Source organism: Molossus molossus, unplaced genomic scaffold (genome assembly GCF_014108415.1).
Source record: "Molossus molossus isolate mMolMol1 unplaced genomic scaffold, mMolMol1.p scaffold_m16_p_1, whole genome shotgun sequence".
Taxonomy (NCBI): Eukaryota; Metazoa; Chordata; class Mammalia; order Chiroptera; family Molossidae; genus Molossus; species Molossus molossus.
The window spans coordinates 37,615,778-37,640,363 of record NW_023425344.1 but is presented as its reverse complement, the minus strand read 5'-3'; the positions used below and the strand labels follow the sequence as shown (position 1 = coordinate 37,640,363).

At 35.8% G+C, this 24,586-nt stretch overlaps 1 protein-coding gene across 1 annotated transcript in view; it reads left to right on the top strand.

Annotated features, from left to right (window-relative positions):
- Positions 1-220: 220 nt before the first annotated feature.
- CHIC2 (cysteine rich hydrophobic domain 2) overlaps positions 221-24,586 on the top strand; it is a 45,678-nt gene continuing 21,312 nt past the window's right edge. Inside the window, exons 1-3 of the mRNA XM_036252333.1 lie at positions 221-635; positions 23,507-23,561; positions 23,923-24,078. Coding sequence (XP_036108226.1) covers positions 517-635; positions 23,507-23,561; positions 23,923-24,078 — 330 coding nt within the window. The 5' untranslated portion in view covers positions 221-516. The remainder of the gene's footprint in view (positions 636-23,506; positions 23,562-23,922; positions 24,079-24,586) is intronic.

Genomic DNA, 24,586 nt, shown 5'->3' with positions numbered 1-24,586 from the left:
GCACAGCCGGGGGGTCGCATCCGGCCCCGCAGGTCCGCGACCCATTTGTTGGGGGGCGGGGCCGCGCCGCGGAGCGCGCTCTCGAGGCGCCGCCGGCGGGTGGAAGAGGAGGAAGAAGGCGACCGCGGAGCGAGAGGCCTCACGTACGCGCGCCCACGCGCCCACGCACCGCCCGCACTCCCGGGAAGTCTCGCGATGCCCTAGCCGGCTGCTCCCGCTGCGGGTGGCTCTGGCTGTTGCTGTGGTTGCCCGAGTTGCTGCGGCGGCGGCGGCGGCGCGGGTGGAGGTGTCGGCCCTGGGGCGGATGTTGACATTGTGTTGTTGTTATTGCTGACGGTAATGGCGGCGACGGCCGGGACCCCTTCTCTGTAGCCTGAGTCGAGACGACCCAGAGCCAACTCCGCGGCCTCGGAGCCCGCGGCAGCGTCTCCCTCAGCCTCCGCCGCCCGGCAGCCCGTGTCCCGGCCACAGTCCCTGGAGTCAGGCTTCTTCGGGCAGGGGTCTCGGAGGCTCAGGATGGCGGATTTCGACGAGATCTACGAGGAGGAGGAGGACGAGGAGCGGGCCCTGGAGGAGCAGCTGCTGAAGTACTCGCCGGACCCGGTGGTGGTCCGCGGCTCCGGTCACGTCACCGTGTAAGGCCCGGAGGAGGCGAGGACGGGAGGTGCCGGGCTGGGGCGGGGGGTCCCCCTCCCTAGCCCCATTTTTGCGGGGTCCGTCTTGTGTCGGGGGCCTTCGGGAAAGTAGACGACCAGGAAGTGAGAACTTGCTTTATTTTCATTTGTTTTTGTCTCCGAAGTGCGGACCTTCCTCCCACAAACCCCTTTGAGCAGGCCTTCCAGGCCTGGGGCGAGATGAAGGATCCCAGGAGGGAAGGGTTTTCTTTAGGGTCAGCCCTTCGGGACACCCCTTCAGCTTCGGGGTGGCGGTGCACGCATTTCTGAGGCCCCTCCCCTTGTTTTCTCATCCAAGTTACCCTGTGGTTTCTCTGCCCGTCTGGGCCTTGGAGCCTGGTGACATATGGCTTAGGGGTGGATCTGGGCCGTTTGAGACCCCAGTGACATCGGTAACGAGTGGTTCGCTGTCGCTGTGCCTGTGTGTTTCACACAGACAGACCCACAGGTCTTTCCAGTTTCTTGCAGATTTCATTTTTGCATAACTTATGCAAGTTCCGTAATTGTGTGTGGTGAAAATGTGCAGATGAACATACGTTTAAAATGTGCAGAACGGTATGTGTACTGATAGTTTTTAAAAATCTGTGTGGTGGACATACTGCTCAGGTTACTGAGGGTTCTCTAATATAAGTCCCTTTTTTAGGCATGGACTCTGGGATGGCTTCTTCATTTGATAAGGGTTCTTGAAAGTCTGATGAGCAACATTTAAAAGTCCGATGTTATTCAAGCAGTAAGGAACAGAGAGCTTTCTGAATGGTCATGACTAATAAAGGAATGTGAAGACTTGAACCAAATAATGAGCTGTCCGGAAGCAGGAAGTTTTGCGCTGTTTCTCTGAGAAGTCCAGAGTTTTGTGCAATGTGAACTACTTATACCCTTTTTTTAGTTTTAGATCTCTTGTTCAAATCAGAGATCAAACTTCATGCTTGTCAGATATCTCTACACTTCATCTTTTTTAGTAAAACAAAAGGGCCAGCAAATCTGAGACTAACAGTTTCCATCATATTTTGGTATAGGACTAACAGTTTCCATCACATTTTGGTATGGGTGACTGAAATGTGCAATTGAATAACTTCTAGTGAAACAGTGAGACTTCTTATGTAAAATTGTCAGCAAAATTCTTGCATTTGTCAGTCCACGATGTGACAAGCTGTAGGGCTTTTTGGATATGCTTGTAGAAGGCTTTCATTTCTTTAGCCCCTGTTAGTTTATATTCAGGTGACTTAATAGGGTAAAAACACTGCATAATCGCTGTTACAGCACCATGAAAAGACAATAGAATTTATCACCACAGTAACAGTTGCTTAGTGTTTTAACTGTCATCACCAGCAGAATTAAGAATTATAGTCAAATATCATGGATATCAAATCTTTAACATATTTCACAGAACTTTTTTAGTCATATAACCATTTAATTTTTAGCTTGACTCTTAGGACCTTTTTTACATTGTTTTCAACCTAAGGAGTATGTGGGTGCATAAAGAAGGGATTTTCAAATTTTTTCATGCTATCTGCCCACCATTCCCCCTACATTCCTCATGGCAAAGAAAAGCTGCAAAATTTTGTTATTTATAAAGGTGCTGCTATAGTTGTAATGTTTCCTTTTTTTAAAGAAAAAGCAAAGTTAAGAACTTTGTTGGGTAAATGGAAAATATAATAGGCAGTGTTCAGAACCAAATAGGTGATCAGTTAATTTGATTGTAGTTGGCTATTTAGAGAGGTTAACAGGGTGAGAGAGAATTACCACTGGTTCTCAATCATAGCTGCCCTTTAGAATCATCTGGGGAGCTTTAAAAAACTCCTGCCTTTGCCCCAGGCCAGGCTAGTTGAAGCACAAGTATTGGCGTGAAGGTCCCAGGCATGCATAGTTTAAAAAAAAAAAAAAAAAGTCCCACCAGTGATTTTTATGTGTAGCCAGAACTGCAAGCCACAATTCAAGAGTAGTATAAGGAGGAACTATATGCAACCAGTAAACAGTATTCCTTTCTACATTGAGAGTTAATATTTCTGTGATTTCCCTCAGTCACTTCCCTCTCTTCCCTATTACCTTGATTTTAGGATCTGGGTTGAAATCTGTAGTCTGGGTAAATTATTTATCTGTGCCTCTTCAGTTAAGATAAGGATAGTTACAGTTCCTAACTTTTGAAGTTATTAAGAATTAAATGGGACAGTACTTGCAAAGAATTTATCACATTGTGTGGTATTGTGCTCAGTAAATATTAGTTTTTATTAATTATCCTCCACACATACGGTATTACACTTTGAGAAGCATAGGTATAAAACATAGTACTAAGAAACCTGAACTGTCATTTTCAAACCTAACAGTGATTCACTTTGATCTTATTTTTCCATTTCTAAAAAATATGCATGAGGTTGAATTATGTGAATTATTAAGAATCTTCCTGCATTGAAAACCTAAGTCTGTTTTATGGTGACATAGATAAGTTTAGTAATAAGAAAACATTTTTTTTTTTTACATGATTTTATCATGCATAATTTACAAGCACACTATGCCAGTGGGTAGCCCAGTTAGTACCTATTGTACCTATAAAGGTTTTTGAAATTAGTGTTCAGGAAGGTTACTATAACTGTTGAGCATTTTCAGTCTTCTTTCTTTATTAAATATAAATGGGAAAAGCTATTAAAACAGTTAAGACTGGTTGAACTTATCACTGCCCTTCCCTTTTTTTTAAACTAAGAAGCAGTCTTTTCTTTCCAATTTGAAAGTAAATGATAGTGTTTACTGAATCATCTGTAAACCAGATTAGTCAGAAAAGCTATAGGTCCATCCATATGCATTTTTCACAGATTTCACTTTTTTAAAAAATTTTATTTCTTTAAAAAAATTGTTTTTTCTTTATTGATTTTAGAGAGACAGGAAGGGAGAGGGAGAGAGAGATAGAAACATCGATGAGAGAGAACATTGATTGGCTGCCTCCTGCATGCCCCCCACTGGGAATTTGGCCCACAACCTGGATATGTACCCTGACTGGGAATCGAACAGGTGACTTCTTGTTGCATAGGTAGATACTGAACCACTGAGCCACACCAGCTGGGTTCACAGGTTTCACTTTTGAGTAGATCTGTATAAATATTACTATTTTTTCCTCTCTACTTTAACATGTCATATTATAGTATTTTATTTTATTTTAGAAATCACTGTATTCTCATATGACGTGATTTGGTATGTTATTATAGTGATGTGAAAAACTAAATTACTTTGCATTCTCTATTACACAGGCAGGTCTTGGTTTTTTGGGGGACATAATCAGATTTTTGGGGAATAATGATGTAAAAAGTATAATTTATCTAAACAAAGTCTACTTTAATGTGGATTTTAATACAAATGTTTTCATATTGACTCCAAATCAGACTTACACATTGTAATTCCATCAGGATCAGTATTCTTTCTCTACATTCTTCTGGATGAGTATAATAATTTTCTTCATTGTTAGATTTGCATGTAGCACTCTGGAACAAGATGGCAGCTCCAACAGGGAGAAATCTTATGCAGAAGCATATTTTGTCAAAAGTCATATTTGAAGGAAGAGAGGGAAATGATAAGTTCCTGTTATTGTATGAAATTTATGAACATGTAATTTAAAAGGCTTGAGCTTACACTTCAATTAAAGTATGTTTCCTGTGTATGTGTGGGAGGGGGGTGGGGGTTATTTCTCATTTTATTATATAATAGAGATGAGGAAAAAAGTGATTAACTTATTAGGTATTATTGGCCAGGTTGTTTAATACTTTAAAATTATGGTGTTCTTTACCCCTCAAAATAAATTTGTACAGAATATAATGATTATTTGTTGAAGACTTTGATTTTTCACAGTGGTGATAGTGCTAAGGATGTGTTAATCTGAAAATCAGAACTTAAAACTAGTTTTCAACCAGTATTTCCTAGCTAATCTACAATTATAATGGATGCTGTTTGCTCCCTTTCACTTCATGACCTCCTATATCAGAATTAAACTTGGAGAGTTTCTAATGTTTGATTTCTAACTTAAGCCCTTTATAGAACCAAGTTATTTTGCTGAGATTTGTTTCTAATGTTATTCTTTTCTTATTTCACTAAATTATCATGTTTTCATGTACTCACTTCTGAGGTATAATCTACCTACAATTGCCACAAATAATTCCTCATCCTTCACCAGTTTCTATCAATGGCTGTGGGACATGATTCTCTTTGCTTGTCTTCACCTCAGATATACTGTTGACATTTGAACGATTTAGAAATGTGACTTGAAATGAAAAAATTTGGAAACTGCTTTGAGGTACAATACAATCTTTGCATAGGAGACATCACAAGAACACCTTAGTATTTATTGAGTTTTCTAATGGTAGAGTCAATTTAAAAATGTCTGTCTTGAAGTGTATCAACATTTCAAGACTGCTACTAGATGTTATGGGTAGCAACAAGAGACCTGAACATGATGTGCCCAAATAACAGAATCACTTCAATTAAACAGTTTTAACTTCATAATGCTTACCTTCTTTCCCCTAGCCAGCATAATGGATAAGGCATATTTTATTTTTATATATCAACCTTTTTGTTTTGAGATTTTTCGAGACTTTATTTCTATTTCCCACGAGGCTGTAAAGTTGAGGGCAGGGATTGTAATTATTGGTCTTTATTTATCTACTACTTAATATGCTGCCTGGAATATTATAGGTCCTAAAATGTTCTCTAAATAAATGAGAAAATTCCACACATCTTTGGATCTTGTCAGAATTGCCAAAGGAATAACTGTTTCTTCCCATTCTGTGCCCCCTCTTGTAAAATCACATTCAAAAGATAAATGGCTGTTTAAAAAAAAATTTATTGCTATTTTTTAATCCCCACCGGAGAATATTTTTTCCCATTTATCTTCAGATAGAGTGGGAGGGAGGGAGAGAGAGAAATATCGATGTGAGAGAGACACACTGATTGGTTGCCTCCTGCACAATCCCAACCAGGGCCTGGGATTGAACCACAGCTGAGGTACCTGCTCTTGACAGGAATTAAAACCTGTGACTCGATGCTCTTAACTGCTGAGCCAAAAGAGCCAGGGAAATAAATGGCTCTTTTAAAAAAAATTGGTAATTGGAAGGAAATTGTCAAATGAAGATAGAAGTATTTTTTTTCTCAGAGGTTTTTTTCCTTATAATTTGAAAGGAAATTAGTTTGATTTATAATCTAACATTGAATATATCTTTGATAATATGAAGAAAAATGCTAAACATTTTATTGGACCAGCTACTAACATTTCTCAATGGGTAAACTTTCTTGAAGAAATGAGAAATATGGCCCTAGCTGGTTTGGCTCAACAGTTAGAGTGTCGGCCTGCAGACCAGAGAGGCCTGAGTTCGGTTCCAGGTAAGGGCATGTGCCTCGGTTGCAGTTTGTCCCTGGCCCCGGTTGGGTTCGTGTGGGTGGCAACCAGTCAATGTGTCTCTCTCACATTGATTTCTCTCTCTCTCTCCCTCTCTATCTGAAGATGAATGGAAAAGTGTGCTCAGGTGAGAAAATAAATAAATAAATAAATAAATAAGTAAGAAATATGAGAGTAAATAAGTTTCTACCATACAGAAATTTTGCTGTATTTGAATTTGAAATTCTCATGCTGTTACAGTGCAAACTCTATAGTGTTGGATTCCTGCCTACCAACAGATATGAAATTGACTAGTACTTAAAATTTAATATGTTTAGCTAAATGGAATACAGGGACTAAATGGTGAAAAGTAATTTATATTAAATTCATTATGATAGTAAATAATCAAATAATACTATTATTTAAAAAACATTACTCTAAATAATATTATTCCAAAGAATAATAAATTTTAGAGCTGCTTTTAAATTCACCTTGAGTTTATATTCCTAACAGGTTAAAGTCCAGGATATTAAATCAATTACATACCCCAAAGGAAATCTTGTAAGATTCAGTGGTAGCTATGTTTGATTTAGCTTTCTAATTTATAAAACATTTCATTCTCAATAAAATTAAGCTTTAAGTATAATATGTAGCAACAGATACTCTTAGGTATCCTTACTCTATTATCTTCTGCATACGATTTTTTGGTGACTTTTCATTATTTGTTTTAGAATCCATTTATAAATCAGATCAGTGTTTCCATATTCATGCAGTCTACCTTAATCCCGGTGCAAGATTTTTTAAACTTGCCTAATTATCAGAGTCACTGGGGCATTTAAAAAACACATTTTAGATCCCAGGCATTCTCAATGAGAATCTTTAAGGGAAGAAGAGCCTAGGAACTTTTATTATTAGTAAGAGCTTTGGTGACTCATATATCAGACACATTTGGAAAGCAGTAGAAGGTCCTACAAGCAGATTGGTTTCAGTGCTCAGATACTTGCTAACTGTAACTATTCGCTTTTTTAAACTTCAGTTTTCTCTTCTGCAAAAGGGATATTTACCTCAGAGATTAGGTGTGAGAGTCAGAAACAATGTATCTAATGCTTTGGACCCATAGTAGGCATTCAGCGAATTATCATCATTTTGATGTTAATCCTTCATGCATATTTGTTGGTTAATCTTTACTGTTTTCTTCTAAATCAATTCAAGAGGTGACACATGCTTTCCTGCTTTAAAACAAGATTTTGAGCATAAATCAGAATGATCTGATCGAGTATAGGAAACAATCAAAAGCAGATATCTGGTTGATGAACAGTGATATTCTTAGAGGCTGCTTAAGTATTTTTGGGGTTGGAGGATCTTCTTTAAATGTTATTTTTGAATTTCACATTTATGGGCTTTTGCTTTCTGTTTACCTTCTTTTTATTTAATTAATCAATGTTACATTGGAAATGAGACAACTAACCTTATTAGAACCATATATAAAGTAAAAGAAGTTGGTTCTGAGTGCTGGATTTAGATGTTTGAATTTTAATACTTGGGTTTTAAGATGTGTTTCCTAAGAGTGTTTTTTGCTTAATCCTTCATTATCAGCTGTCTGGTTGATGTTTCCTGATAAGTAATTTAACAAGTAATCATTCAATTTTATGGTAGGTATAATGTGAGGCTCTGGGTATATAGTTATGAATGAAACACACACAGTTCCCCTACCCTTATGGAGCTTACAGTTAATAAGTGATCTGTGACTAAGAAAATTGCTGCAAAGGAGACTGATAGAGTGCTGTGATTGAAAGTGATTAAGGAAAACCTCTCTGAGGAGATAACATTTAGAAACGATGAGAGACTCTTGTGAGCTTGGCTTACCTGAGAAACTGAAAGGCTATTTCTGTATTATGGCTAGAATATAGTGAATAAAGGGGATGGATAATGCCTTGATAAGAGGTTGGTAAACTCACTAAGGGCCAGAAAAGGTTATAGAGGGATTAGACTGAAACTAGGGAGAGTAGTTACTAGGCTATTTGAACAATCTAAATTAGAGACATGATAGTGATTAGGTTCAGAGTGATGGTTTTTACATAAAGGAGATAGTACGGTTCTGGCTATAAGCCATCACATTTCACAACTTCCCTATGAGGTGTGAAAAAACATAGCAGTGGTTACTTTTGCCATCTCATTCTTTAGTTGTGTTTTTGTTTGTTTGTTTTATCTTTGTTCTGTTTTGGCTTTGTGGAGGATGAGGTCAAAGAACTGTGGCTGCCCTTACTGTTGAATGAAGACTATCTTGATGACATACCTGCATTTCCTGTTCTGCTGCCACAGGGCAGTTAGTATGCCAAGAAAACTGCATGTGCCGGAAGTGGAGAGGGGCTTTCCAACAAGATCATAGATTTTGGAGTGAGGACCTTTATAAAGTGGTATTCTTTAGCTATAAGATGTGTGGTTGACAGTGACCTGTTTGTTAGATTCAAGGAAAAGATTGTGTTCTTTACATCTTTACACTTAAAACTGAATTGTGTATACAAAGGTTGAAATTTTCTCACAAAGTCCTTGAAAAAAATGATTTTTTTCTTAAGCTTTTCCCATCCTACTGTCTAGTAAATGAAGTTTACTTAGGGCACAGTTGGTTGGACTTTGGGGTAACTTATCATTGTTTTTTGATTGATAAATGTGTGGGTATTTAGTTTGACAAGCATATATTCTGCAAGAGGTCCTTATTTATTCTCTTTGATCTTGCATTATAATTACAGTGGAGTTCTTTGTTAGTCCAGTGAAGGAGCTCCTATGTATCCAACTTTCTTTCTCTGCCCTTTTAAACATTTCAATTATAAATGTTACTTGAAATGGATATTTTTGGTAATCTATACTATAAATCAGTCCAACCATAGATTATTTCTTAAATGAACATAATTTATCATTGTATGGCTTATAAGATTTATATAAGTTTGAAGAACGTTCTGAAATATGTATAAATTAGATATACAAAATCCTTTTTTTGGGGGTCAGGTACAGATAATTTATTTTATTTTTTAAACTCGTCTTTATTGTTGAATATATTACAGATGTTTCCCCCTTTTTTTCCCATTGACCCCCCTCTTCCCCAATTCCACCTCCCTCCTGCCTTCCCCACACCATTGTGTCCATTGTTTATGCATATATGCATAGAAGTACTTTGGTTTATCTCATCCTGCCCTCCCTCCCTCCTTCCCTTTGAGGTTCATCAGTCTAACAACCAGTTTGTTCTTAATTCCTTCATCTTTTTTACTTATCCCCCCCAGCCCCTACCCATCTGGCAAGCAACAAAAAGTTCTCTGAGGTACAGATAATTTAAAGTAGCCGAGTTGGCCCAAGTGCCTATCAGTAGATGAATGAATAAAAAAGTTGTATATACTATATACAATAGAATATTTACTTGGCCACAAAAAAGAATGAAATCTTTTTTTATTCTTTAAAATTTTTTTTTTCTTTATTGATTTTACAGAGAGAGGGGAAGGGAGAGGGAGAGAGAGACAGAAACATTGATGAGAGAGAACATCGATTGGCCTCCTCCTGCATGCTCTCCGTTGGGGATTTGGCCTACAACCTGGGCGTGTGTCCTGACCGGGAATTGAACCCGTGGCCTCTTGGTGCATGAGTCGATGCTCACACCGGCTGGACAAGAACGAAATCTTTCCATTTCTGACAACATGGATGGATCTAGAGGGTATTATTCTAAGTGAAATAAATCACACAAAGACAAATGCCATATGATTTTCTTATTTATGGAATCTAAAGAACAAAATAAAGAAACAAATAAACAGACTCATAGATGCAGAAAACAAGCTGATGGTTGCCAAAGGGAAGGTGGGTTAGGGGTCTAGGTGAAAAAGACAAAGGGATTAATAAGGAGTACAGATAGGTAGTTACAAAATCGTCACAGGGATGTAAAGTATAGCATAGGGAATATAGTCACTAGTATTGTAATAACTGTATGGTGCCACGTGGGTACTTGAAATAGCAAGGGGATCACTTTGTAAATTATATAATTGTTTAACCACTATGCTATACACCTGAAACTAATATAAAATAATATTAAATGTCATCTACAAATTGAAAAATAAAATAAAATAAAGTAGTTGAGTTAGATTAGTTGAATCCCTATATCAACAGAAGTTACTGCCATGAAGTTTAATCAGTATACATTTATATAACTTTGCTGTCCAATAACATATGTAATCATCTATTAATACTTGAGAATATAATCTTAATAACTGAATATTAGTAAAACTAATACGAGTATGTTATAGAACTGTGTATAGTTATGAGGCTTATGATAGTGTGAATAAACTACATGATTTAAATAATTAAGTCTTTGATTTCATTAGTCAATGAATGAGATTGTCCTTTCACAGAACCAGATGAACCCAAATGTTCAGAATTTGGTCACACAGTTAAAATTTTTAGATTTGTCTGAGACTAATATGTATGTCTCCAACTCCAGGGGTTCTTTATCTTCTAGGTAAACATAGTACACTTTTAGTTCTAGCCCTTCCTCTTTGAGTTACATTGATATTCAGATGTATATTAAGGCAGGCAGATTCATTTAAAGTATGATTTTTATGCATTAAAAAGTTTTAATTCTATAGTTATCACTTCATCTTCCAAAATAGCTAAAAAGCTAATTCCACTGAACTCAGAGCATTAGGAAATTAGTGCTGTTGCCATCTGTAAAACCCATGTGTTCAGTTTGAATCTGATATTTCTAGTTTATATGTTCATAGGTCTTGTCATATCTACAGAAAGATGAAATTTTGTGAGTCTATGGATTTGTGCAGATTGAATGTCTCAGAATCCAAAATACCCACAACTGAATTTATAATTTTCCCCCCAAATCAGCTTTAGCTGCAGCCTTCCCATTTTCAGTTGATGGCAGATATGACATCTTGCCTGCCTAGATTAAAAAATATTTAACACATCCTTGATATCTACTCTTTCTTTCTCTTTCACTGTATTCAGTCTATCAAGAAACTAATCCATTGACTCACTCTTCAAAATATATTTAAAGTTTAACCTTTTTTTTTTAAACCATCTCTACTGCTGGTGTGAGTTGTGATTGTCTCTTTTTTGCCTCACACTTAATACTTGCTTCTCCCTGCTTCTCCCTTTTTTCATTCTTTGCAATACCTTTGCCATAGTGATCCTTAAAAAATATAAATCAGATCATGTCTCTCTTCTGCATCTAGCCTCCCTAAAGCTCCTCCTTTTCAGAGTTAAAATCCCTTTTAGTGGCCTGTACCCCTAACTGATCTATCTGGTCCATCATTACTTCTCTGACTTTTTTTTCTAGTGTTCTTTTATTTGTTTACTGGAATCGAGCCACTAGCCTCCTTTCCATTCGCTGAAGTATTACAGGTACATTTCTAACTTTGGGTTTTTGCACTGGCTGGTTCCCCTTTCTGGAATATTCCCTCCAGCTATTCAAATGACCAACTCTGTCACCTTCTCCAAATCTTTCAGTTATCTTCTTAATGAGTCCTACACTCCTCTCTTTAAAATGAAAACTTATCTACCAGTTCCCTATTCTGTGCTACTTCTTTCTTTTTTCATAGTGCTTCCTCTGTCAGAAGATGAGATGTGCCAGACGTGATAAAGGGCACAAACTTGCAAAGACAAAAACTCTCAAACTTTTTTGACAAAAATAAAGTTTTAAAACTATCTGTTTTATAGCAGCTGCCTCACCTATAAAATGTGAACCCAGTAAACTCTTGCTAATTTGTTTTTTTCTTGAAAACTTTGGGATAGTATTGACTTTGGGCCATATATGACTTTGAGAAGCCAGTTGTCTTACCCGAGGCAAGTGAAACCAGAAGAGAGATTGCTTTTCTAGGACTATATACCTAGTTGATACCTGAGCCAGGATTAGAATTTAGGCATTCTGTCCCTTTCATCTCACCACAGAAACTGCTTTGTGCTTTTCAACCTTTGTCTCACCTGCCTAGATTCCTGACCCATGTTGCTTGCACATATGAGCTACAAACTCTTTAATAATTGCCTGGCTTTCCTGAACCCAGCACCTCTTTGTGTACCTTGTTTCCTGTACTCTATATCCTGATCTTGAAGAGGTTGGCAAAAAGTTGGAAAAATCTTTGACAGTTATCGTTAGCCAGTTTGATCACTGGCTTTTCTATTTGCTAAGCTGTTTGAAGATGGTAGTTATTAAGTCATTGAGATCTAGACATTCTCTAATTTCTCAAATTATCCATAACATTGACTACTCTACTAGAAGGATAATAACCATAGTAAAAACACAGCAGATATTTTACGTTGTTTTATAATAATCAAAGCAGTTACAACATATAGAGTTTATGCTGTGCACTCTTGGTGCTTTATGTATATGACCTCATTTAATGTTATTGTCCTTGGTATATAAATAGGAAACTGAGGCTCAGAAAAGTGACTAATTTGCTCATAGTGACATGTCTAGTAAATGGCAGTGTCGAGATTACATTCCAGACAGTTTGGCTCCAGAATCTGCTTCGGCGAGGCATTTTAACAATAAAAAAAAAGATAAAATGAAAAAAACAACAACAAAACAAAACAGAATCTGTTTGCTTAATTACTTTTGTAAAAAATACAAGAACTAAAAGCAACAAACTTATGTGCTCTGTATTATTTATCAATACAGCATTTATAACAAAATCTTATGTATTTTGGGATTTTAGGTACAAATGTGGGAAGCTCAGAAACATTTTTTTCTAGATCCATATGACAGTGTTAACATTTGTTATATATTAGTCTTAAATTTATAATTTCTGTTTGATGGAAGAAGTTTTTTCCCTTCAATTCTCAAATATGTTCTCAATTTATAAAATTTCTAGTTTAAGGAGATAAACATTTTCTGTGCTTAGAGAGAAAGTTATTAGAGGCATCGTTTTGTAGAAATTGCCCTGGGCTTGAGTTCAAGACAGTAAAGCTCTAGCCTCGATCCTATATATTAATTAGCTAGGAGACCCAAGTTACTTGCCTATTTTGCATCAATTTTTTTATCTGTAAAACGAAATGTTTTGACTAAGGACCCTTTCTAGCTTTCAGATTCTGAGATTCCGCTGTTGTGGAATTAGCATTTTTCTCTTTAATTTCTAAATTCTTTACAATATACTCAATATATATTTTAACAAACTTTTAAAATCCTTTAAAAATACTCTTAAAATATACTTTAAAACAAGTAGAATTATCTTGAAACCTAGATATGTCAATTACACATGTATTTCCTTAATCTGACTTAGTAAAAAGAAAATCCTTTTATTATTATTATTTTTTTGTTAATCCTCACCTGAGGATATTTTTTCATGGATTTTTCGAGAGTTGAAGGAAAGAAGGGAGGGGGGAGAGAGGGAGAGAAATTATATGAGAGAGACACATTGCTTGGATGCCTCCCGACAACCCTGACTGGGGCCAGGGATCATACCTGCAACCCAACCCAGGTATGTGCCCTTGACCAGGAATAGAACCCAAGACCCTTCAGTTTGAGGGCCGATGCTCTAACCACTTAGCAAACCATCCAGGGCAAGAAAACCCTTTTAATCATTTATTTTTTCTTCAGGTTTAATCTTTTTCCTAATTATAATGAAAAACAATGATTATTTAAAAATTTGAAAGTAGTACTTTCCACTGAAGCAGAAAATAAACCATCTATAATCACCAAAAGGCAATGGTCATTTAATATTTTGGTGTATTTATTCCTGGTCCTTATTAAATTTTTTTCTAGAAATCCTTTGTTTAGTTTAAAATAGTACTATATGTTATTTTAGAAATTTTGGAAACCATGAAAATGTAAAAAATGAAGTATCACTCATAATCGTATTGGCTAGGGTTAACCACTATTAATATTTTGCTGGATTATCTTTTTCTGTTTTTCTCTGTGTGTATATAAACATTTTTATTAATACAGTTGAGACCATATTTATAAGATATTTTGTATTCTACATTTTCCACTTAATGTATTGGGAATATGTGCCAATATCATTACAGGTTCTTAAAAGGTATTAAATATTAGACTATTAGATTTCAAACAATGGAATCACAAAGGGACCTTAAGCAGTGTAAGTTTATTGTAAGAGTGCACAGAGCCCTGACCAGTTTGGCTCAGTGGTAAAGTGTCCGCCCATGGACCAATGATTCTTGGGTTCGATTCCAGCCAAGGGCACGTACCCGGTTGGTCCCTGGCCCTAGTAGGGATCTTGTGGGAGGCAACCAGTCGATGTGCCCCTCTCACATCATGTTTCTCTCTCTCTCTCTCTCTCTCTCTCTCTCTCTCTCTCCTTTTTTCTCCCTCTCTCTCTACCTGAAGATAAATAGAAAAATATCCTCAGGTGAGGATAAAAAATAATAAAGAATAAAAAATAAAAAAAATGCATGGAGACTAAGGAAGACAGGAAGCTTTGCCATTGTATAGCCAGGTTTCAAGGAGACTGGAATATTATTGTTTTGGGTAATAGTGCAGCTCCAGTGATAAAATTATTCTGTCATTTTTCTCACTAGTATATGTCCTTTGCTCCCTGGTCTAGTAGTCTGTCATGGTGACTTACCTACTTTCACTTCTGGCTTCTGCTCTTAACATAAACTGGCAGAACCACTTTTTTTCTCTATCCCATCGTTTCTGCTTACTATTGGCTTCAGCTTAGTTTTGATTGCTACTTATTGATAGCTTTGCAGTATATTGACTTCAGTTAAAACTTCATGTTACCAATACCAAGTATTGTCTCTTTTTTTCAGATACCTCAACAAAGAATGCCAGTTTGAGTTAGTTAATGTGCAAATTGGTAGGGCTGTTGGGCCCTGCCATCCCATAAACTGCTAACCAGCCCAGGGATTAGCTGTTCTTAAAGCAGATGCCTATTTGTGTCCTAATTTGCCAGAGTATAGGGAGCTGCTAGTCAGGCACTCAGAGTAACTGATTATTCTATACTACGCATTGTTTTGAGCTGTGTAGTTCCTTTCAGATTGATATATTATGATTAATTTAATACAACTAAAGGACATTTCTGTTGTTTTAAAACTTTCACTGTTAAAAATAACATTGAAGCTTAGAAGCAAGAAAAATAATCATAGAACAAAATACGTTGAAACAATCAGATTCTTGCAGGTCTGCATTTAAAAGGCAAAATTCACCATGAGTTCAAAATATATTTTAATTCAAAATAACAATGCATGAGTGAATTCTAGCAGACATTAATATGAGGCATACACGGAACATAGAAGATATAAAAATGAAAGTAAAAAGGACTGGGCTTGAAGTATAGAAAAGATTGAAATGTATTCAGGAAAACTATTGATTGGTGAACCCAAAACTTCCTGTTTACTCATGATAAAATAACTAGTTAATACCAAATAAAAGATTCAAATAGAAAAAAATTATGATGGTGTATATTATAAAAATACATTTGAAGTATTTACTTAGCATCTACTTACTATACATCTGAAAAATAAGATCCTACTTTAAGAAGGAACAGATGAAATGAAATGTCTTTAATGCTCCCTTACCAAAATAACACTGCAGAATACTTGATTCTTCATTAACATATTTGTGCCACTGTAATTATTTTCTTCTGATACATTTCTAGAAGTAGAATTACTGGGTCAAAGAGTATGAATATTTTTTTAAATAAAGACTACATACTATCGAATTTTACTCTTGAAGACTGTCATTTTTTTAAGTTTATTTTAATCCTCATCCGAGGATATGTTTTTATTTTAGAGAGAGAAGGAGGGAGAAGGAGGGAGGAGAGAGAGAGAAACATGAATGTGAGAAAGAAACATCCATTGAACCCAAAACCCAGGTATGTGCCCCTGACCAGGAATCGAACCCACATATTTTCTGTGTATGGGATAATGCTCCAGCCAACTGAGCCTCACCAGCCAGGGCTTTACAGTTGAGATAATGATATATGTACTCTTTGGTATTTTCTTTTTACTTAATATATTATATGTACTTTACATGTTATTTGCAATCTTTTAATAATTGTCTAATATTCTGTTATACTGAGATACTCTAATTTACTTAATGTTCACATATTATTATATTTATTTCTCTATCATTTCCAGGAACTTGTTTATGCATAAATTTTTATTTACATTCCAGATTACTTTTAGACTAGATTCCTAAAAGGGAAATTACTGTGACAAAGGTATTAATATTGTTAATGCCAAATTGACTTTTGGAATAGTTATAATAATTTATAGTTTCAGTGACAGTGCATAGTATTTTCCATAATAAGATTTTCTTACCAACGTAAAATTTATTATTTGTTTTATTTTACTTATTAGTCTTTGTAGATAACTGAATTAAGATACCACTCAACTTGAATCACATCTTTTAAAATTAAATGCGACTTTCAGCCTTTTGGATTAATAGCATTAGGTTATTAGGTTTGAAGTGAATTCAGCTTCCCATCCCATAGTTCTTTGAAGCATATAAAAAATTATTTTACTTCTTAAAATTTATTTATTTTAAATGTGTTTTTATTGATTTAGAGAGAGAGAGGAAGGGAGAGAGAGATAGAAACATCCATGTGAGAGAGAAATATCAATCAGCTGCCTCTTGCATGCCCCTAGCGGGGATCGAGCTTGCAACCTGGGCATGTGCCATGACTGGGAATCAAACTGGTACTTCTCAGTCCATGGGATGGCACACAGTCCACTGAACTACACTGGCTGGGCTAAAAAAAAAAAAATTATTTTATAAGATGAAACTTGGCCTTTCCAATACTGCCCAGGGCTAATTATAATTTGAGTTAGGAAAAAGTAAATTATTTTTACCATATTTAAAAACTTTAAACTTAAAGGTGAATAATGGATAAAAGGAGTACTTTATGATGCCGTCAAGTTAAGCTGAAACATGTATCTAATTTTCATTATTAACACACCTCCTGCCAAACTTAAAAAACAAACAAAAAAGGGAACTAAGTGTCTAAATTAAGTAACTTATGTCATAGTAAAACCATTAAAGGTAACATGTTGTAGTTAATATGAAGAAACATGAAGTGTGGCTTTTCTCATCCATTTAATAAAATAAGATGGTCTTATAATGCTTTATTTGACAGTATTATTGTTGTTAATCTAGAATTTTTAAAAAAGGCTTTAGGAGAAATGAAAGACACAGCAAAGAGCTGTTTGCTATGTCTTTAAGACATTCCTGGCTGACACTCAAGCTGTTTGCTAGGAGAAAGCATGGTGTATGAAGGAGAACTTGCTGAAAAGAACTGTTTCAGTTATTGTTGAGAACAGCCTCATCAGTAATATTGATTAAAACCTGGATTGTAATAGTTTGAATAATGAATAGGAGGTGAAGATAAAGATAGTGAATGTAGAGGACTCTTTCAAGACATTGGATAAGGAAGGAAAAGAGACGGAAGCCATTAAATATTTGAGGGAGAAGAAAATAGGTGTTCAGATTCTCAGGCTTGATAGACTTATGCAGATTTGTAGACTAGGTATAAGAAGCCAGAAGAGAGGGAGAAATACAGTGGATTGCAGAACAGACTGGAGGGGTTGCAACCAGGAGTAAATGGCTAGCTTTGGGAAGCTTGCTTCCATTCAGAAAGATAGTAAAGATACTGAAGACATAGGTAAATCTAAAAATGAAAGGGAGAGAAGGCAAAGCAGTTTATATTCAGTGGTCTTTATTTTTTGGTTGGAATTAAGGACAGTGGTTATCTGTAAAAAATATTGGTTGTGAGGATAAGGTTGAGCACATAGAGGAGCAACAACTATGGAATATGGAAAAGGGAGCTGATCAGGAATGAATAAAGATTATTATAATGTTAATCTGAAGTTTGATACTATATTTATAATAGTTATGTGATTTTTCTGTTGTAGCTCTAGGCAGTGGAAATTGACGGAAGTAAGCATTTCATTGGAATTGGGTTGACAAAAGACATTCTAGAGATGCAGAAAATAAAGAGTGTTCGTTGGAGTATGGTCAAAATGATTGCCTGTATAGTTCTGGCAGATAGGAAGGAAGGAATTCAGAGAGAGCTGACATAGAGTGGAAAAGCAAGTAGTGGTAAGCAGTGGGATACAGCCAGAGATGAAAAAACAAATTTGGTAAGGGTGGGCGAAAGGAAATGATTGATGGTAGTGGTAAGAGGGGAATTTTACAGTTTAGAAATTTAGAGGTGATACAGTTCCAAGTGATGACAGTATCCAGACTATTTCATGGTGAATAGGTTGCTGAATTAAACAGAGGTGAACTTCCTTAGAATATATGAGGTCAGGTGACCGCTTAGATTCTGGTGAATATTGAACTAACTGGGATGAAGACAAGAGTTATGGTAGAGAGAAAAACTGACATGGATGTCTGTGTCCTTAGAGTGTGTGAAGATGTGCAGAAAAGAGTTAACATAGCAGGCTTGAGACTGCTATTCTTAGAAAGTCTTGCTTGCAGTGTTGGGTCTTGACTGGTGTCCAGGAACTTGGAATCTGGGAGGGTTCTTAGTATTCCCAGAATTGATAAGAATGACTCACTATGCCTAAACTGTACAATGTAGTTTATACTGAACACCTACTTTCCTTCTGGGAGTCTGGAATTTTGGTACATGCTAAGTAGAGAGTATCTGTGTGACCAAAGCACTGAGTAAGGAGCTTTCCGGGTAGACAACATTGTATATGTATTGTCAAAACTAGTTACTGGAGGAATTAAGCACATCCTGTGTGTCTTTATTGAGAAGAGACCTTTGCAAGCTTGCTTCTGGTTTCTTCTGTACTTCACCCCATGTGTCTTTTTCTTTTGCTGTAATAAATGTAGCTCTGCGTAGAACTATATGCTGAATCCTGTGAGTCCTAATCAATCATCAAACCTGAGGTTGGTCTTAGGAACCCCCAGCACAGAGGGAGTGACCTGGAAGGCTGAAAATGACAGTTGGGACTTGAAACAATGTGGTATAAATCAAATTCATGGGAGAGAGAATAGTGATGTGGAAGTCTGCAATGGGGAGTTAGTGAAATTAGACATTTTTCCTGGTTTGGAAATTGATTTATTTATTAAGCAAATGTTTGTTGCATATGTCTGGCATTGGGGCAGATATTTGAGGTATAAAGATAATTATGGGAGTTAGGCTTGTTAACATAATTATAATAAAATGTGATAAAGACTGGTGCAGCTGGTGAGGCTCAGTTGGTTGAGCATCATCCCATGCACCAGGAGGTCGCCAGTTCAATTCCTGGTCAGGGCACATGCTGGGGTTGCAGACTTGATCCCCAGTAGGGGGCTTGCAGGAGGCAGCCGATTAATGTTTATCTCTCTCTCTCCCCTCCTTTTCTCTCTGAAATCAATTAAAAAATATTTAAAAACAGTGTGACAAAGACTGTACAAGAGAGAATATAATCAAGCATTAAAGGAACATGGGAGATGGAATCTGGAAAATGGACTCCAGGGAATGAGCTATAATTGAGGATTTCTAAGGAAAGAATGTCATTTCAATAGGATTTTTGGTTAAAGTGAAAACAAAAAATATTTAGAGGTATGGGGATATATCTAGGTAACAGATAAACAGACTAAGGGCTCCAAAGTTAAATATTAAAAGGAGTTTGGAAAGGGAAGGATCTGTCAGGAAAGGGAGATTCTGAATTGGATGAAGATGGAGTGCAGGGTAACAGATTGGAGTGGCTTACACTTTGAGTTATGGCTATAGATTGTAGGAATGAGGTAACAGTGAAATGGCAGTAGGTAGGATATGAGTAAAACAAGCCCCTTTCAGGATGCCACTTAGATTTAGGTGTAGTTACAGTCCCTCTGCAAAGCTTTACCTAGGTATATTACACGAACTTTCAAAATTACCTCAGTTATATAAAAGTAAAAATTTACCTTGTACATGCTATCTTTAAAAACATTTTTTAAAGCCATATAAGCCTTTTTTAGTAGGACCTTGTGATCATGAAGTATTACATAGAGGGTGCTTAATAACTGTGATTTGAAACATGTCTCTTTTCTGCAACTACTAGTAGATTTGTAAACTTGTACTAGGTAAGAGTAAAATAGCTTTAATTTTAATGTACTTTATCTTTTTGTCATATTTGCCGTTCTTTGAAAATAGTTTATATATATATATTTAAAAATGTGTGTTTTTTATTTCTTTTTTAGAGAGAGGAAGGGAGAGAGAGAGAGAAACATCGATGTGAAAGAGAAACATTCATCAGCTGCTTCCTGCACGTCCCCTACTGGGGATTGAGCCCAAAACTGAGGCATGTGCCTTGACCAGGAATCCAACCAGGACGATGCTCAATCCACTGAGCCACACTGGCTGGGAGTATTTTATCAATTCTAAAGCCTGAGTATTTTAACTATGATTCAGGAAAAGGTTTTTTAGGTAGTAGGAATAGATGTAGATGTAGCATATGTCTGCATTTTCTTTCATACCATCTAATGAACTGGTAATTAATAGGTATTGAATGATAAATAAAATAGTTATTGGTAGCACTTTGTCAATCCAAACTTTCTTTTTTTAAAATTTCTTATCACCCTCTTTTCTTCTACTTCCCCACTTTTCCCTATTTTTCCTTCTTCCACCTTTATTGCTTTTGTATACCAAGGATGCCTGTTACAGTTTATAGCCATTGCTTATGTTCACTGTTAACACTCAAAACTAGGGGGAAAAAAAGCCATCTATTAAAATAATATGCACTTAAGTTAGTTTTTAAGGTAGAGGTGGTAGCTCAAATGAAACAAACTTTTTTCCCCCTTTTGTTTGTATAGTACTGGTTAACATTCAGCCTCTTTTTTTTTTTTTTTAAATCAAGACTGTCACTTCAAGGAAAACAACGTATAGCATTTGTTATCAATAATATTTCAGCTTTTCAGAGGAAAATTAGAGTTTTGGAAAATTTGTATCTGCTGTGAGCTTTACAGCTTCCCAGTGCTTAAAGACCTTTCTGATGAGATCAGTGATCATATTAGTGAATATGATGATTCCATTACCATAAAAATGAAGTGTGTCGGCATTTGACAAATGTATGAAGTTACAAAATCAGGTCTGGGTAAAAAAAATTTTGTTCAAAGTATGAGAGATGCCAATGGATTTTAATTTAGCAGAGTATTAAAAATTCATTGATAGCTTTTCAGTTTCCTCTTTGCAATTCCTCTTTGCAAAAAACCATAAGAGATTACCACTTGTCAAGTTTTGGTATAGTATCAAAGAAAAATATAGACAATTTTTCAACTACTCATTTGGCAAGGCCCAATTTTCTTCATAAACATCAACCAAAATTGCATATCACAGATTGAATGCAGGAAGAGATGTAAGAATCCAACTGTGTGTCATTGTGAAACATTAAAAAAATATGTGAAAATATAAAAGAATACTTTCCTTATTAATGATTTTTGTGTTGAAAATAGGTATTTTGTATAAAAATATTATTTTTGTTAGCATATAATGGGGAATGAAAAAATTATCAGCACCAAATCAAGTTAATGACTGCTGTAAAAGCTGAACACTCCTATCTAGTGTGAATCATGTTACTGGTAATCTTTCCTGGGACATTATTTTGGGGTGAGATGAAGGAAGAGGAAGAATTATTATCTGCTCCTAAGATATAACTTAACAAAATATATGACAAGAGGAACTGAGTTCCAAAAGAATGTTCTTGGAACTACCAGTTCTTAACTTGGACAAATAACTAACTACTAGCCTTACTTAAATCTCGGCTTTCAGGAACAGCAAGGCAGTTAGCTCATAGTGCTCCCTGGGCAAAGCATCAACACTCAGCCCAGCAGCCAGTAAGGAAGTATCAAGGCTCTGGAAAGAAAGTAAATTAGGTGTTAAACTCATACTGGACTGCTCTCTCCAACTTAACATATCAACTAGCAAACTATTGGTATTTGACAAACTAATTTAATCTGTTTTAAACATTTAATTTCTGGGGATGTAAGGAAAACATTTATCTTTGGGAGACTTGGAAGTATCTGGTTGTTGGCTTTTCTAAAAAATTTTAAAGAACAGTTGGAAGGAGACGGTTAATTGCAATAATAAACATGGTTGAAATGGAAACTATTGATTGAAGGAGAAAACCTCCAGACCAAAGGAAATAACATAAGAGAAGGAAATTTATATTGAGGAGGTTGAGTATTCAAACATTTGTTGAATGTTTGCCGAAGAGAAATACATGAAAATTATCTAGAGACCTCACTGAGTGCTGTCAGCAAGCTCTTCACATGTATGGGCGTGTTCAGGTAGAACCACATTGCTCTGAGGCCCCCACATAGACAGAAAATAGGTATAGCTCAATCTTCTAATCTTAGAAAGAGAATGGCATTAATGCCAGAATTACATTAAACAGTAATGGTTACCAGTTTATGTTTAGTGTGAAAAGAACTTGGGCTTGGACCTAGGTCCTTTTATTGTAATCTTTTTTGTAAATGGTAGTCATTGTTTTTAAAGATAGATTAATATATTTTGATGCTGCTGATAAGTAGTATATGAAAGTACTTAAGATGATGATGAAATGGTCTCAGATGCCACCATCCATATGTAGGGAAGTCTAGATCATGATGCAAACCACAACCTGACCCACAGAAGTGTTTTATTTGACTTGCAAAAAATTTTTGTAGCTATGTGAGGTGATAGATGTTAACTAAATTCATTTTGGCAATGATTTCACAATATATACATGTATCAAATCATTATGTTGTACACCTTAAATAAAAACAGTATTATGTGTCAATTATAACTCAGTAAAACTGGGGAAAAAATTTGGCTCCAGGATCCAACAAAAGTCGTCATATTTAAGAATCTCAGTTTTTATTTCCAAGGTGATCTGTTATTGCCAATATGTCTGAGTATTTTATTCTTTCCTAATAACTTATGTGAAGAAATAGTTATGTGCCCAGTCAATTCTCATGATCTTTGCAGACATTTAAATGCTTAAAGATATTAAAATGCAATACCTTGGTTTCATTTCTTTGGGGGGGGGGGGGCGGTATGTATAGCAAATGTCTTAAAATTTGAAAGTTTAAGTAGCCAGGCCAGCTACCACGTTGTTCTGGGTGTTTTTAGCGTTCTCTGGCTGTAATAACAGTGTAGATCTCAGAAAGTGTTAATTTATTAGTTTGTATTTTTAGACATGTTACTGCTGTATTGAATGTTTACAAATGCTCTTGACCTAAAGAGTAATTAATAGAGATTTTAGCTTTCTGTTACTTAGTTGGAAGAACCTTAGTAATTTTGACAAAATTCAACATTGTGTTGTTTTTCATTACATTAATATTTGGCTCACAAAGGTAACCCCAAATAAGTCATTCTCAGCCTCTTATTATACTAAAGTTTTTAACCAGCTGCTAAAATTGCTTTTTACATTTCATAAATTGCTGATTACAATGTTTTTATGTCTCAAACTTTCATTGTTATTCTGTATATGAAGTTGCTATTTACTTGACCCTTGATTAAGTTAAATGGTGTATTTTGTGTAGCAATGACATGCAATAACGTTTTTCTCCTTTTTTAAATAGATTTGGACTGAGCAACAAATTTGAATCAGAATTCCCTTCTTCATTAACTGGAAAAGTGAGTGTCTGTTAATTATTTATACACCTTAAAACTAAAGTCTTGCCCTGGCCAGTGTGGCTCTGTTGTGTGTCATCCCCTGCATTGAAGGGTTGCCAGTTCGATTCTTAGTCAGGGTGCATACCCAGGTTTCAGGTTTGATCCCTGGTCGGGGCATGTATGGGAGGCAACCAATCAATGTTTCTCTCTCCCTCTACCTTCCTATCTCTCTAAAATCAACCAATCAATCAATAAAAAAGCAAAAGTTAAAAAAAAAACCTAAGGTTTTTTCCTAACAAATTAGGAAGAATATTTATGCTGATGATACGTTTATTGACATTAATATTGCAGTGTTCTTATTTCTTAAATTGTTTTTTTTTAGGTAGCTCCTGAAGAATTTAAAGCCAGCATCAACAGAGTTAACAGTTGTCTTAAGAAGAACCTTCCTGTTAATGTACGTTGGCTACTTTGTGGCTGCCTTTGTTGCTGCTGCACATTAGGTTGCAGTATGTGGCCAGTTATTTGTCTCAGTAAAAGAGTAAGTTGAATTATATATTTTAATTTTAATTTACAATAGACAAGCAAGTCTTTTATTTATCTGTTTTAATTTTTTGTATTGAATGAGTCACACTATACTGAATAGTATACAAAAATAATCCGATCCAGAGTAGGAGTGATTATTGTTAAATTATGGTATACTCACATGCTGTTCATATTAAATAGCCCTCTAAAAAATTATATTATAATTTTTATGTTATTGGAAATTACTTGAGAGTCAACTAGAATACAGCATTCTCTCTCTGTCTATAGATGGTGGTATAGATAATGACCTAAAATTCTGGGTTTGACTGTACCACTTATCCCTGTGACCTTAGGTGTGTTTCCTAACTCCTAACCTCTTTGAACTCTTATTGACATATCTGTAAAATGGCAATATTCACTTACCTACTTAAATAGAATTGTTGTAAGGATAAAATGAAATAGTATTTGTAAAGCTCTTAGTTAAATAGCTCAAAGTAAGGGTGTAATAAATATTGATTAATAGC